Source organism: Choloepus didactylus, chromosome 4, assembly GCF_015220235.1.
Source record: "Choloepus didactylus isolate mChoDid1 chromosome 4, mChoDid1.pri, whole genome shotgun sequence".
In the NCBI taxonomy this organism is placed as follows: Eukaryota; Metazoa; Chordata; class Mammalia; order Pilosa; family Megalonychidae; genus Choloepus; species Choloepus didactylus.
The window spans coordinates 34018621-34034262 of NC_051310.1; the positions used below are offsets into that span (position 1 = coordinate 34018621).

General features: G+C 37.2%; 1 protein-coding gene across 15 annotated transcripts in view; it reads right to left on the minus strand.

The window, feature by feature from the left end:
• Positions 1 to 320: 320 nt before the first annotated feature.
• The window catches only part of TTLL5 (tubulin tyrosine ligase like 5), a 362097-nt gene continuing 346775 nt past the window's right edge, over positions 321 to 15642 (minus strand). For all 15 annotated transcript variants that reach the window (XM_037832244.1, XM_037832253.1, XM_037832249.1 and 12 more), the window contains one exon: positions 321 to 978. In XM_037832244.1, coding sequence (XP_037688172.1) covers positions 956 to 978 — 23 coding nt within the window. In that variant the 3' untranslated portion in view covers positions 321 to 955. The remainder of the gene's footprint in view (positions 979 to 15642) is intronic.

The following is a 15642-nucleotide window of genomic DNA, read 5'->3' on the forward strand; positions in this document are numbered from 1 at the left end:
TTAGTCTGGTGAATTGTTTAGGGAAACAATGCACAAGTGGATACTGAACCACATATCACTGGAGCGACTGAGGGTGCACCTGCCTGCTGGGGTCTGATCATGGAGACATCTGCACACCCAGCTTCCCAGGCGTGGGAGCTGCCTGGACCCACATCTGCTGAAACAAAACGTAAACATAAAGCATCTATTTACAGTTCACATTTCTAAAATGAAGTTAAAAAAAAATTCCCAGCAATGAAATAAAATGAAAACTTGGTCCTGTTTCAGTCTTGCTTGTGGATACTAATTGTTGGGAAATTAGTAAATGGAAAAAAAGAAAATAAAAATAGAATTACTTTATTAATCTTAGAAATCAGTAATTCCAAAGGATGCCTTTCCCCTGGCTCATGTGATCAGCAGCACACCACGCTTCCCCACTCTGCAGAGTATGCTTGTGGAGAATGTCACCTGTGCTACGCTCCCCCTTCCCCCCAGACCCTTTGGAAAGGGATGACAAACTCTGGTAGATAATGACGTTGGGGGTTTAGGCTTGTAGAAAATGGAGCTTAATACTGCATTCTGGAAAAGAAGAGGAAGCAAAATGCAAATAGCCAAAGAGCCTCTTTTATATCATCTCTGTGCGGTAGCAGGAGAGGGACAGAGAAGACCTAAGGTGGGTGGGCTGGGGGTAAAAGGGAAGGTATAAGATACATGTGTGCTCTGATAGGGTATAGAATGCATCAGTTGAAAGTCTCCACTGCCGAGTTCCTTCAAAACCCAGCTGATCTGTTTTCCCATTGTCCCAGTAAAAGTCTGGCTTGGCTGATTGGTAACAACCTACTGCCACTTCCGCTGGAAGGCTTTGGGAACTCCAAGGCAGCAAAAGTTCTATGGACCCCTTGCAGCACTGGTGGATGCTTCACTCTGTCACACACCCAGGAGTAGTGAAAAGGTTCTTCTTCGGTGTGCTTGTGGCTCATCTTTTAGTGTGAGCAGGATCTGAAAAGACAAAGTCAACCGCTAAGTGAACGAAATGAGGGTGTGGGTTTTACTTACAGTAACTTTTACTTATTTATAGCAACGTCTGGTTTATTTCATATCACCAAAGAATAGAGAAGTTGTGGCCCAAATAAATGTTCACCACAAAGTACAAAACTTTTTATTTTAACACTTGTCGGAAATCTTTTTAAAATAAACCACTCCTCTGCTGCTGCCTCTTCTTTGTGTAGTTCTCTTAGTTTCTTTTCTTCTTTTTTTATTTTCATGGATGAAAGCAGGAAAGCTCCTTATACAGAAGATGCTAAACATGTTAACCTTTCCTAGAAACTCAGGGTCAGCATTATTAGCTTTCATTACTCAACTGCAAGAAAAACTATTCCATGTATGTTTCTGGGTTTTTTTAAGTCTTCCTTCAATGTTGGGGGTTGTCAGTTAATACCTTACATTGCACCCCCATCCCTATAATATACTCCTACATATCCACCACCGGTTTAAGAAAAAGGATGCTAATATTATCCTTGAATCCCCTGAGACCCTCCCGATTCTTTTCCATCCCCACTATCCTGAATTTGTATTTATCTTTCCATTGTTTGCTTTTTTTAATTAATATTTTTATTGAGATTGTTTACATACCATACCATTAGCCAAAGATCCAAAGTGTACAATCTATTGTCCATGGTACCATCATATAGCTGTGCATCCATCACCACAATTTTTTTTTCAATTTTTGGAACATTTTCATTACTCCAGAAAAGAAATAAAGACAAAAAAAGGAAACTCAAATCCTCCCATACCCCTAACCACCCCCTCTCCATTACTGATTCATAGTATTGGTATAGTACATTTGTTACTGTTGATGAAAGAATGTTAAAATACTACTAACTATAGTATATAGTTTGCAGTAAGGTATATATTTTTTTCCTGTATGCCCCTCTATTATAACTTCTAGTTATAGTGTCATATTTTGTTCTAGTTCATGAGAGAGATTTCTAATATTTGTACAGTTAATCACGGACATTGCCCACCACAAGATTCACTGTTTTATACATTCCCATCTTTTAACCTCCATCTTTCCTTCTGGTGACATAATGTGACTCTGAGCTTCCCCTTTCCACCATCTTCACACACCATTCAGCACTGTTAGTTAATCTCACAACGTACTACCATCACCTCTGTTCCAAACGTTTAAGTTCACCCTGGTTGAACATTCTGCTCGTAATAAGCAACCGCTCCTCGTTCTTTAGCCTCGTTCTATATCCTAGTAACTTGTATTTCATGTCTATGAGTTTACATATTATAATTAGTTCATATCAGTGAGACCCTGCAATATTTGTCCTTATGTGTCTGTCTTATTTCACTCAATATAATGCCCTCAAAGTTTCTCCATCAACCTTTTTAAAGGTGGATTTGTTCACACACCATACATTCCGTCCTAATTAAACAATCGTTGGTTTCCTGTATAGTCACATTTATATATTCTGTACCATCGCCATTATCTATATAAGAGCATCTCCATTTCTTCCACAAAGAAGGAAGAGGAGTCAAAGAAGGTAGAGGAACAAGAGAAAAAGAAAAAAGAAAGAGAAAAAAAAATGACAGCTAGAAGGAACAAAAGGAAAGACAGCATTAAACTACAGTAGAATAAGAGTCAGACAACATCACCAATGTCAGGAGTCCCACACCCTTCTCCTATACCCCCTCCCATATGCATTTAGCTTTGGAATATTGCCTTTGTTATATTAAAAGAAACATAATACAATGTTTCTGTTAACTGTAGTCTCTAGATTGCACTGATTGTATTTCACCCTCAATCCCACCCTATTTCTAACACCTTGCAATGTTGACATTCATTTGTTCTACCTCACGTAAAAACATATTTGTACCTTCTATTACAATCATTGAGCATCCTAGGTTTCTCTGAGTTATATAGTCCCAGCTTTATCTTTCGTCTCTTGTTCTGGTGTCCACATGGTCCTAACCCTCCTCTTCCAACCATGCTCACAGTCATCTTTGTTCAGTGTACTTACATTGCTGTGCTACTATCTTCCAAAACTGTTTTCCAAACCTCTCACTCCTGTCCTTTCCTTTCTGTCTGCAGTGCTTCCTTTAGAGTTTCCTGTAGAGCATGTATCTTGTTCACAATCTCTGTCATTGTCTGTTTGTCAGAGAATATTTTAAGCTTTCCCTTATATTTGAAGGACAGTTTTGCTGGATATAGGATTCTTGGTCAGTGGTTTTTGTCTTTCAGTATCTTAAATATATCACCCCACTTCCTTCTTGCCTCCATGGTTTCTATTGAGAAATCCACACATAGTCTTATCAAGCTTCCTTTGCATGTGATGGATCACTTTTCTCTTGCTGCTTTCAAGATTCTCTCTTTGTCTTTAATGTTTGATAATCTGATTATTAAGTGTCTTGGTGTAGGCTTATTCAGATCTATTGTGTTTGGGGTATGCTGAGCTTCTTGGATCTGTAATTTTATGTCTTTCAAAAGAGATGGGAAATTTTTATTGATTATTTCCTCTATTATTGCTTCTGTCCCTTTTCCCTTCTCTTCTCCTTCTGGGACACCAACGACACATACATTTCTGCATTTCGTTTTGTCTTTAAGTTCCTGGGATATTACTCATATTTTTCCATTCTTTTCTGTATCTGTTCTTTTGTGTGTAGGCTTTCAGGTGCCTTGTTCTCCAGTTCCTGAGTGTTTTCTTCTGCGTCTTGAGATCTGCTGTTGTATGTCTCCATTGTTTCTTTCCTCTCCTGTGCCACGCCTTTCATTTCCATAGATTCTGCTAGCTGTTTGTTCGAACTTTCAATTTCTACCTTATGTAAGCCCAGTGTTTTCATTATATGCTTCATCTCTTTTGCAATATCTTCCCTAAAGTTTTTGAATTGATTTAGTATTAGTTGTTTAAATTCCTGTAAGCGTAAGTTTGCTCCTTTTACTGGACCATCACTTCATTTTTCTTAGTGTAGGTTGTAGTCTTCTGTTGTCTAGGCAACTGGTTTCCTTGGTTACCCCAATCAGGTTTTCCCAGACCAGTACGGGCTCAGGTCTTGGAAGAAGGGAATAGTATCTGTTTTCCCTGAGGGTGTCTTAGAAGATTGATTGGTACACCCTGTGAGGTCTCAAGTCACTGTGCTTTTCCGCCCAGCAGGTGTGCCTGTCAGCCTGTCACTCCAGACTGGTGTAAGGAGGTGTGGCCCGTGGCTGTTTTCCCCCAGACTCTGGGGTCTGGTTCCGAATGGAAGATGGGTAGTAGAGCCTGTCACCACCTTCTTCCTCTTAGGGAAGATACACCCCCTAGGGAGATGTCATTTACATTTGAATAGTCTCTCTGCCTGTGATGTCTCCACCCTTGTCTGGGTCAGAGTGCTGGGAACTGAAAATGGCAGTGGCCCTCTCCATTGAGCTGAAAAAGGGACAAAAGACCCCCTTCAGGGCCAGTCCGTGGCCACCCTTCGGCTATATAACGTCAGTCGTCACCAAAAGCCTCTGTCTGCTTGTTGGGGATTTGTAGCTTGTGCTGAGCAGTCCACGTTTGTTAATTAAAACCCCAGTTGGAGCTCAGCTGAGCTATATTCACTTGCTGGGGGAGTGCTGCTCTCTAGCACCATGAGGCTTTGCAGTTCAGGCCATGGAGGGAGGGGGTTCTTGGCTTGGATCCACAGTTTTTACTTACAGATTTTATGCTGTGATCTTGGGCATTCCTCCAATTCAGTATGATGAGTGACAGTCACGTATGTACCCCCACAGTTATTCCAGATTATTTACTAGTTGTTCCTGGATGTTTATTAGTTGTTCCAGGGGGACAAACTAGCTTCCACTCCTCTCTATGCCTCCATCATATTCCATCTACCCGTTGTTTGCTTTTTAAAAACAAGTCTGACAATGACATTTGCTTTCATCCCTAATAATATATTATTTAGTTTTAGGTGGTTTTGAATGTTACAGTGCTGCTGTGACTATTCTTCTATGGGATCTCAGTACACAATTAAGAGAGTTCTCTAGGTATATAGTTAGGAGTGGAACTGTTGGGTCATAAACAGTTGCATCTTCAACTTATCTAAATAATGCCACATTATTTTCCGCAGTGGTTATACCAATTCACACTCTCTCTGGCGGTGGATGAGCTCCCCCACTTCTGCAAATCTTCATCATATTTTAAGGTTTCTGAGTTTTAAAGTTCCACCAACCAAGAGAGTGTACAATGGTGTATACCATGGTCTCCCACTGTGTTTTAAATTCATATTTCCTGATAAGGAATGAGGTTAAGCATCTTTTGAAGTATCTATAGGGCATACATGTTTTCTGTTCTGGGAAATGCCTGGACATGTCTTTTGTCTGTTTTCCTACTGAGCTGTTTTATTGATTTTTTTAAACAGCTTTATTGATGTATAATTCACATACCATACAATCCACCCATTTAAAGTGTACAATTCAATGGCTTTTAGTATATTCACAGAGTTGTGTAGCCATCACCCCAATCAATTTTAGAACATTTTCATTATCTCCAAAAGAAGCCCTGCACCCTCTTGGCCATTACTCCCCATCTCTCCAATCCTAGTAACCACTCATTTTCTTTCTATGTCTATAGATTTGACTATTGTGGACATTTCTTACAAATAGAATAATACAATCTGTGGTCCTTTGTGACTGGCTTTTTTCACTTAGCATGTTTTTAAGGTTTATCCATATTGTAGCATTAACTGTACTCCATTCTTTTTTTTTTTAATGGCTGAATAATATTGTATGGATATACCACATTTTATTTATCCATTCATTAGGTGACAGGCATTTGGGCTGGTTCCAGTTCCTGGCTAACATGATTACTGTTTCTGTAAACATTTGTGTACAAGTTTTTGTGTGGACATGTTTTCATTTCTCTTGGTTATATACCTAGTAGTAGAACTGTAGGATTATATGGTAAATCTATATTAACCATTTGAGGAACTGTCAAACTGTTTTCCAAAGTAGCCACACTATAGTAACCCACCAGCAGTGCATGAGGATTCCAATTTCTCCAGATCTTTGCCACCTTGCTATTGTCTTTTTTATTATAGCCATTATAAGGGCATGAAGTGTTATTTTGTTTTGATGTTCATTTCCCTATTGACTAATGATTTTGAGTATCTTTTTCACATGTTTATTGGCCATCTTCTTTGGAGAAATGTCTAAGTCTGTTGCTCATTTTTAAATTGGGTTATTTGTCTTTTTAATTATTGAATTGTAAGAGTTTCTTTATATATTCTAGATATAAATCCCTTATCAGATGTATGTTTTGCAAAATTTTTTTCCCATTCTGTGGGTTCTTGTTTCACTTTCTTGATGGTGTTTTCGGAAGCAAAAATTTTAAAAGTTGACAATGTCCAGTTTATCTATTTTTTCTTTTGTTGTTTGTGCTTTTGGTGTTATATCTAAGAAACTGATTTTTAGGGGTTCTTTGCTTAATATCTGCACACTCACTTTTTGGTTCTAGGTGTTACAAACATCTTCACCCAATTTGAGGTTTGTCTTTTCACTCTTCTTATGGAATCTTTCTTTCTTTCTTTTTTTTTTTTTTTTTAGAAGAAATTGGTTTATAATTTGTTAATTTATAAGGAAAGCCCCATTCAGAAATAAAAGTTAAACAGCACTTAGATACATACTTACCAAGTGAACTTTTTTTAAAAAAATGATTTTTTAAAAAAGTTAAGACCTCCTGAAAATCCAAGGCATAAAGTCACCATAAAAATGGATTCTTTAAAAAAATAATAAAAAATTTCAAACAATAGGGAATAGTATATTACACTTTTGTATATATTAGTATATATATATTACACTATACTAAAGCCATGACCCATCATTTGGCTTATCAACAATCTACCATTCTTGATTAATCTCTCTCCCCGCACTCTTTTTCTGGAGTATTTCAAAGCAAACTCAAGACAACACATCATTTCACCCATAAATACTTTAGAAGGTATCTCTAACAGATAAGGATTTACAGGGAAAAAAAATCCCACAAGATCTTTATTGTACCTTGGAAGAGAAGTTCTTAATTTTAACACAGTCAAATTTATCAATATTTACCTTTCTGGTCTGCATTTTTGGGGTCTAATTTAAGAAATTGTTCTCTTACACCATGGTCATAATGATAGTGCCCTACTTATCTTCTAAAAGATTTATGCTTTTGTCTTTCACATTTAAGTCTTTAATCCAGCCTGAAATGGTATGCAACGTGAAACACAGATGTAATTTCATTTTTCCCCATACAATAACTAATTGTCCTAGCATTACTTATTGAAAAGTCCATCCTTTTGTCCTTTAACTACAATGCCAAGCTGTCATAAATTGTTTTCCTATCTCTGAGGGTCCCTCAGTTCTGTGCCAACTTTTGCTCTCTAAATTAGCTTAGCTTGATAATAATAATACTTGCAACCTGGTAAGGAAAGCCACACACAGTTCCCCCTTCTCCCATCATCATTCTTCAGGAGGACAAGGACTATTCTTTGCCCATTTCTCTTCCATAGAAATTTGAGAATCAGCTCATCAAATTTCAAAAAGCAACTAACTAACACCTCCTCAAATTTACAGATCAGTTAGGGGAAAACTGACATCTTTACCACAATGAGACTTTTAATCCATGAACATACGTATCTCTTCATTAAACTGTCTGTTTTTTAAAGTGACTCTCAATAAGTCTTTATAATTTTTAAATAATAGGTCTTACCTATTTTTTGTTAGATTTATTTCTAGATATGTTACATGTTTTGAAGCTTCTGTAAATGGTATCTTTTCTGTAATCATATACTCTACCTGTTTGCTGCTGAAGTATAGAAACACAGTTGACTGCACCTTGGGAAACTCTCTTATAATGCTAATAATTTATGTGAACATTTTTTTTTTTGGGTCTTCAATTAGACAAATATCTTATCTGATAATCATAGATTTATTTCCTCCTTTCTGATCCTTCTGTCTTTTATTTCATTTTCTTGTTTTATTCTACTAACTAGGACTTCCAGTGCAACGATGAAGACAAGTGACAGTGGGCTTCCTTGCTCTTCATCTTAAGGGGAATGCTTTCTAAATTTCTCTATGAAAAGCACGATGTTGGTTTTCGTAGAGATACTTTATTATTTAGGTAATGGAAATTCCCTTCACTTCTTAGTTAGCTAGGTATTTTTTAAAACTCACTGATAGACACTGAAATTTCTCAAATGCTCATTTGATACCTATTGAGAGAAGCATATAATTTTTTTTCCCTTTAATCTGTTTCTGCAGTAAATTATGTTAGTTGATTTTCTAATATTAAACAATCCATGAATCTCTGGGCTAAATATAATTTCATTTTAATTTATTATTTTTAAAAAAACATTGCTGGATTCAGTTTGCTAATTTTTTGTCAGGATTTTTTGCATCTATATCCATGATTAAGACTGTCTTGTAATTTTGGAATTTTGGGGGGAATGTTTTCAGATTTTGATGTTAAGATAATAGAATTGGAAAGTGTTCCCTCTTTCCCCATACTCTGGAATTGTTTGTATAAGAATGGAATATTTGTCCTTAAATGTTTGGTAGGACTTACCAGTAAAACCATAAAATCTTGGTGTTCTATTTGTGGGGAGATTTTTGCTCTTGATTCAATTTCCTTAATGATTATAAAGACTATTTGGATTTTATATTTCTTCTTGAGTAAATTTTATGTAAGTTAAATACTAAAATGTATTCATTTCACCAAAGTTTTAAAAATGTGTCAGCATAAAGTTATTTATAATATCTACTTACCATCTGTTTAATTTCTGAGGCATGGATTAATAATGTCTCTATTCATTCCTCTCAAGTGCATGTTTGTTTTCTATTTCATCAATTTCCTCTCTTATCTTTATTATTTATTTTTCTTTACTTTTTACTTTCTTTGGATTTATTTTGTTCTTTTTTTAACATCTTAGCTCAATAGTTTGCAGTCTTTTTCTTCCATACTGTAAGCATGAATTTCCCTTTAATTATTGCTTTAATTATATTACATAGGTCTTTTTTTTTTTTAATAAATTGAGATTGTTCACATACCATACAATTATCCAAAAATCCAAAGTATACAATCAATTGCCCTGGGACGATCATATAGCTGTGCATCCATCACCACAATTAATTTTTTTTTCAATTTTTAGAACATTTTCATTACTCCAGAAGAGAAATAAAGACAAAAAAGGAAACTCAAATCCTCTTATACACCTAACCACCCCCTCTCCATTGCTGACTCATAGTATTGGTATAGTACGTTTGTTACTGTTGATGAAAGAACGTCAAAATACTACTGACCGTAGTATATAGTTTGCAGTAGGTATATTTTTTCCCTGTATGCTCCTCTATTATTAACTTCTAGTTATAGTGTCATACATTTGTTCTGGTTCATGAAAGATTTCTAATATTTGTACAGTTAATCACAGACATTGCCTACCACAAGATTCACTGTTTTATACATTCTCATCTTTTAACCTCCAACTTTCCTTCTGGTGACATAACGTGACTCCCCTTTCCACCACATTCACACACCATTCAGCACTGTTAGTTATTCTCACAACCTGCTACTGTCACTTCTATTCATTTCCAAACATTTACGTTCACCCTGGTTGAACATTCTGCTCATAATAAGCAACCGCTCCCCATTCTTTAGCTTTGTTCTATATCCTGGTAACTTATATTTCATGGCTATGAGTTTACATATTATAATTAGTTCATATCAGTGAGACCCTGCAATATTTGTCCTCATGTGTCTTATTTCACTCAATATAATGCCCTCAAGATTTCTTCATCAACCCATTTTTTTTTAAGATGGTTTTATTCACACACCATACATTCTGTTGTAAGTAAACAATTGATGGTTACCTGTATAGTCACATTTATGTATTCACCACCATCACCACTATCTATATAAAGACATCTCCATTTCTTCCACAAAGCAGGAGAAAAGAGTCAAAGAAGGTAGAGAGACAAAAGAAAAAGAAAAAAGAGAAAAACAAAACAAAACAAAACAAAAAAACATGACAGCTAAGAAGCAATAAAAGGAAAGATACCATTAAACTAAAGTAGAATAAAGAGTCAGACAACATACCAATGCCAAGAGTCCCATACCCCTCCTTTATGACCTCTCTTACATGCATTTAGCTTTGGTATATTGCTGTTGTTACATTAGAGGAAGCATAATACAATGTTTCTGTTAATTATAGTCTCTAGATTGCACTGATTGTATTTTTCCCCCAATACTTCCCTATTTTTAACACCTTGCAAGGTTGACATTCATTTGTTCTCCCTCATGAAAAAACATATTTGTGCACTTAATCACAATTGTTGAGCCCTCTAGGTTCCACTGAGTTAAATAGTCCCAGTCTTTATCTTTCCTCTTTCCTTCTGGTGTCCCACATGCTCCTAATCTTCCTCTTTCAACCATATTCACAGTCATCTTTGTTCAGTGTGCTTACACTGCTGTGCTACCATCACACAAAATTATGTTCCAAACCTCTCACTCCTGTCTCTTCCTATTTGTCTGTAGTTCCCCCTTTAGTGTTTCCTGTAGAGCAGATATCTTGTTCACAAACTCTGTCATTATCTGTTTGTCAGAGAATATTTTAAACTGTTGCTCATATTTGAAGGACAGTTTTGCTGGATATAGGATTCTTGGTTGGTGGTTTTTCTCTTTCAGTATCTTAAATAATATCACCCCACTTCCTTCTTGCCTTCATGGTTTCTGCTGAGAAATCTGCATATAGTCTTATCAAGCTTCCTTTGTATGTGATGGATCGCTTTTCTCTTGCTGCTTTCAGGATTCTCTCTTTGTCTTTGATGTTTGATAATCTGATTATTCAGTGTCTTGGGCGTAGGTCTATTCAGATCTATTGTGTCTGGGGTATGCTACGCTTCTTGGATCTGTAATTTTATGTCTTTCATAAGAGATGGGAAATTTTCATTGACTATTTCCTTTATTATTGCTTCTGCCCCCTTTCCCTTCTCTTCTCCTTCTGGGACACCAATGCCATGTATATTCCTGTGTTTGATGTTGTCATTGAATTCCCAGAGACACTGGTCATATTTTTCCATTCTTTTCTGTATCTGTTCTTTTGTGTGTAGGCTTTCAGGTGTCTTGTTCTCCAGTTCCTGAGTGTTTTCTTCTGCCTCTTGAGATCTGCTGTTGTACGTCTCCATTGTGTCTTTCATCTCTTGTGTTGTGCCTTTCATTTCCACAGATTCTGCCAGTCATTTTTTTGAACTTTGATTTCTACATTTGTACACCCAGTGTTTTCATTATATGCCTCATCTCTTTTGCCATATATTCCCTAAAGTTTTTGAATTCATTTAGCATTAGTTGTTTCAATTCCTGTATCTCAGTTGAAGTGTAAGTTTGTTCCTTTGACTGAGCCATAACTTCATTTTTCTTAGTGTAGGTTGTAGTTTTCTGTTGTCTAGGCATCTGGTTTCCTTGGTTACCCCAATCAGGTTTTCCCAGACCAGAATAGCTTAGGTCTCAGAAGAAGGAAATAGCATCAGGTTTCCCTGAGGGTGTGTCTTAGAAGATTGATGCACCCTGTGAGGCGTTAAGCCACTGTGCTTCTCTGCCCAGCAGGTGGTGCCTGTCAGCCTGTCACTCCAGACTGGTGTAAGGAGGTATGGCCTGTGGCTGTTTCCCCCAGGCTCTGGGGTCTGGTTCTGAATGGAAGGCGGGTAGTAGAGCTTGGAACCACCTCTTTCCTCTTAGGGAAGACACACCCCCTAGGGAGATATTATTTGTATTTGAATAGTGTCTCTGACTCTGCTATCTCTACCCTTGTCTGGGTCAGAGTGCTGGGAACTGAAAATGGCTGAGGCTTTCTCCACTGAGCCAAAAAAGGGACAGAAGGCCCCCTTCAGGGCCAGTCTGCAACCTCCCTCAGTTTCACCCATTGGCCAGAGATAGCACCTGGTCCTCTGGGCTCCCCCTCCCTCCCAGAGAGGTCCTCTAGCTCTCCAAGGTCAGTCATCACCAAAAGCATCTGTCTGCTTGTTGGGGATTTGTAGCTTGTATTAAGCAGTCAACATTTGTTAATTAAAGCCCCAGTTGGAGCTGGACTGAGGTATATTCACTTGTTCAGAGATTGCTGCTCTTTATCACAGCGAGGTTTTGCAGCTTGGGCTGCTGTGGGGGAGGGGTTCTCGGCTTGGGTCCTCAGTTTTTACTTACAGATTTTATGCTGCCATCTCGAGCATTCCTCTCTATCGAGGTTGGTGTATGATGTGTGGACAGTCACGTTTGTCCCACAGCAGTTATTCCAGATTATTTACTAGTTGTTCCTGGTTCTTTACTAGTTTTTCTAGGGGGACAAACTAGCTTCCACTTCTCTCTATGCCACCATCTTCTTCCCTATTCTACACAGGTTTTTGATAATCACTATTTTTGATATTATTCAATTTAGTATTTTCTAATTATATCACGATTTTCTTTGATGAGTTAACTCTTGTCTTAAGTTCCAAACATATGAAGACTTTTTGGTTATCTCTTTGTTACTGCATTGTGGTCAGGGAACATGGCCTTTGAAATCTGACTTAAGGTCTAGCCCTTAGTCAATCTGAAAATACTCCATGGATGCTTGCAAAGAATGTGTATTATGCATTTACTTAGTGTGATGGTCTTTATATGACTATCACATCAAGCCTGTTAATATGTGGTTCAAATTTTCTAAAACATTACTGGTTTTCTAACTGCTTGATCTCTCAATTACTGAGTTACATCAAAACATTCTAATATAAGGTGGATCTGCTTATTTCTCTTTTGGTACTCCTTTGGTAATCCTTTTCTTTCTGGCTGCCTTTAACATTTTCTCTTTGTCTTGAGTATTCTGAAATTTCATCATTATATATCTAGGTGTGAATTTCTTGTGATTCATTGAAATTTCCTACATTGGTGACTGGTGTCTTTCATTAATTCTGGAAAATTATCTCTATCCCTGCCTCATTTTTTTTTCTTTACAAAACTCTGATTAGGCCTTCTTACTTGGTTTTCCACCTCTTTTTCTTTCTGTGCTGCATTCCAGATAATTTCTTTAAATACATTAAATTTCTCTTCAGCTGAGTCTAATCTAAGTTAAACCTATTGATTTTTTTTAAAACTCAGTTTTACTGAGAAATATTCACATACCATACAATCATCCATGGTTATAATCAACTGTTCACAGTACCATCTTATAGTTGTGCATTCATCACCCCAATCTATTTTTGAACATTTTCCTTACACCAGAATCAGAATCAGAATAAAATATAAAAATAAAAAAAGAACACCCAGATCACCCCCCCATCCCACCCTATTTTTCATTTAGGTTTTGTCCCCATTTTTCTACTCATCCATCCATACACTGGATAAAGGGGGTGTGATCCACAAGGTCTTCACAATCACACTGTCACCCCTTGTAATCTACATTATTATACAATTGTCTTCAGGAGTCCAGACTGCTGGGTTGGAGTTTGGTAGTTTCAGGTATTTACTTCTAGCTATTCCAATACATTAAAACCTAAGAGATGTTATCTATATAGTGCATAAGAATGTCCACCAGAGTGACCTCTCGACTCCACTTGAAATCTCTCAGTCACTGAAGCTTTACTTCATTTCATTTCGCATCCCTCTTTTGGTCACGAAGATGTCCTCAATCCCATGATGCTGGGTCCAGATTCATCCCCGGCAGTCATATCCTGCATTGCCAGGGAGATTTACACCCCTGGGAGTCAGGTCCCACATAGGGGGGAGTCTATTGATTTTTTAAAAAAATTATTATATTTTTCAATTCTAAAAGTGGTATTTAGTTCATTTTCAAATCTACTTGGTCATAATTTTAATTTCTTGGTCCTACTCATATTTTCACTCCCTTCTTTAATTTGTCTAAATATATCAGAAAATATATTTGTATAGTTTTATAATTTCAGTATCTTAATCTTTGCAAGTCTACTACTGTTATCTGTTGTTTTTGCTGGCTTTTGCTCATGGTGCCATGTTTCCTTTTTGTTTTGTGATTTTAAACTGTGATCTCATATTTCTTGGAAATTGACCTATGGGGATTATTTGTGGCTTGAGTTGAAGGGGGATTCCTCCAGGGAGAATCCATATTTGATTCTGGGAGGTGTCTAGGTCCACTAACAGTTTAGGGCCACCTTAAAGTAAATTCTCAGTGTGTTTTCTTAGGCTACCTAGGGAATGTAAATTCATGCCCCAGCTTACATGAGGACCAGCTTGTGGCTATAAATTATCAGGGGAGATTCTTCTACCCAACCCCACTCAGCACCAAGATTCAAGATAGGCAATTTTCTTTGCAGTGCCTGAGGGGTGAAGGTAGGGTGAGAGGGGAGGGTTTATATCTAATTGATTTTTATCTGAGGAATATAGCTATTTGGGGCTCCATCTTTATGGGAAGAGTCTCCTATTAGACTATGCTCATGTTGGAATTTGCCTGTTGTCTCCTACACTCTGTCATAATTTCTGGTCCAGAGGTGTTTCCATTCCCATTCCTGTTTGGTGGTGGGGTTCCAACTATAAGAGTGGGTAAGGTATACAGGAGAACAATATTACTGCATTTTCTACCTCATTGCCTCTGTGGCCATGATCACAACCTGGTGTTTTCTTTTTTTTTCTTTTTTTTTTTTTTTTCTCTTTTTGGTAGGACTTTGAAACACCAGCCATTGAAGTTAACCCTTCTTCTTCCTTTTTGCTTTGATGTCCTAGCCTAGAAATTCTTTCTTTTTAGTCAAATGTCTATAGATAACACTGTCTATTTATACACACTGTTGGCATTTATCAGATAAATGATGCCACATCTTAGTTAGTTCTAAAGTCAACAGGTAACACAAACATAAAATATCATCAAAATTACCCTTATATTTTAGTTTCTTTGGCTGCTCAAGCAAATACCATGCAATGGATTGGCTAAAACAATGGGAATTTATTAGTACATGAGTTTTGAGGCTAGGAAAAAGTTCAAATTTTTTTTTTTTTTTTTTTGATGCCAAAAAAGGAGGCATCATTAAGGTGATGCCTTCTTCCTGAAGACTGGTGTTCTGGGGCTAGCTGCCCATGATCCTTGGTCCTGGGCTCCTCTGTCACATGGCAATGCACATGGTGGCCTCTCCCTTTTCTTTGGGTTTGGTTGAGCTTCAGCTTTTTGCTTCCTGTGGCTTTCTCTCTCTCTCTTTCTGGATTTCATTCCACTTATAAAGGACCCCAGTAATAGGATTAAGACCCATTATGATTGGGTTGGGCCATACCTTTACTGAAGTAACCTCATTGGAAGGCCTTACTACAATGGATTCACACACAGGAATGGATTAAATTTAAGAACCTGTTTTTCTGGGGTACATATAACTCCAAACCACCACACCTTAAAAACTTTAAAGCTCCTCTAAAATAAATAATATTGGTTTGGCGACTATCAGAGAATCCCACAAACCCAGTTTTTCTTCCAGTCTTGAGAGAAACTGCTTTTCTTTAGTTAGCACCAGATTAAAGTACCTGGCTTGTGTTTAACGTCATGGTGAATGAAAAATGTCTGTTTTTAAACATGGTGATCAACATTAGCCAAGGTGAAATGCACTATGAGAGAGAGGCATCTGGGAATGAAGAACTACTGAGGGATCAGTAGATTCACATATCATGGTCACTTAGAAGCATT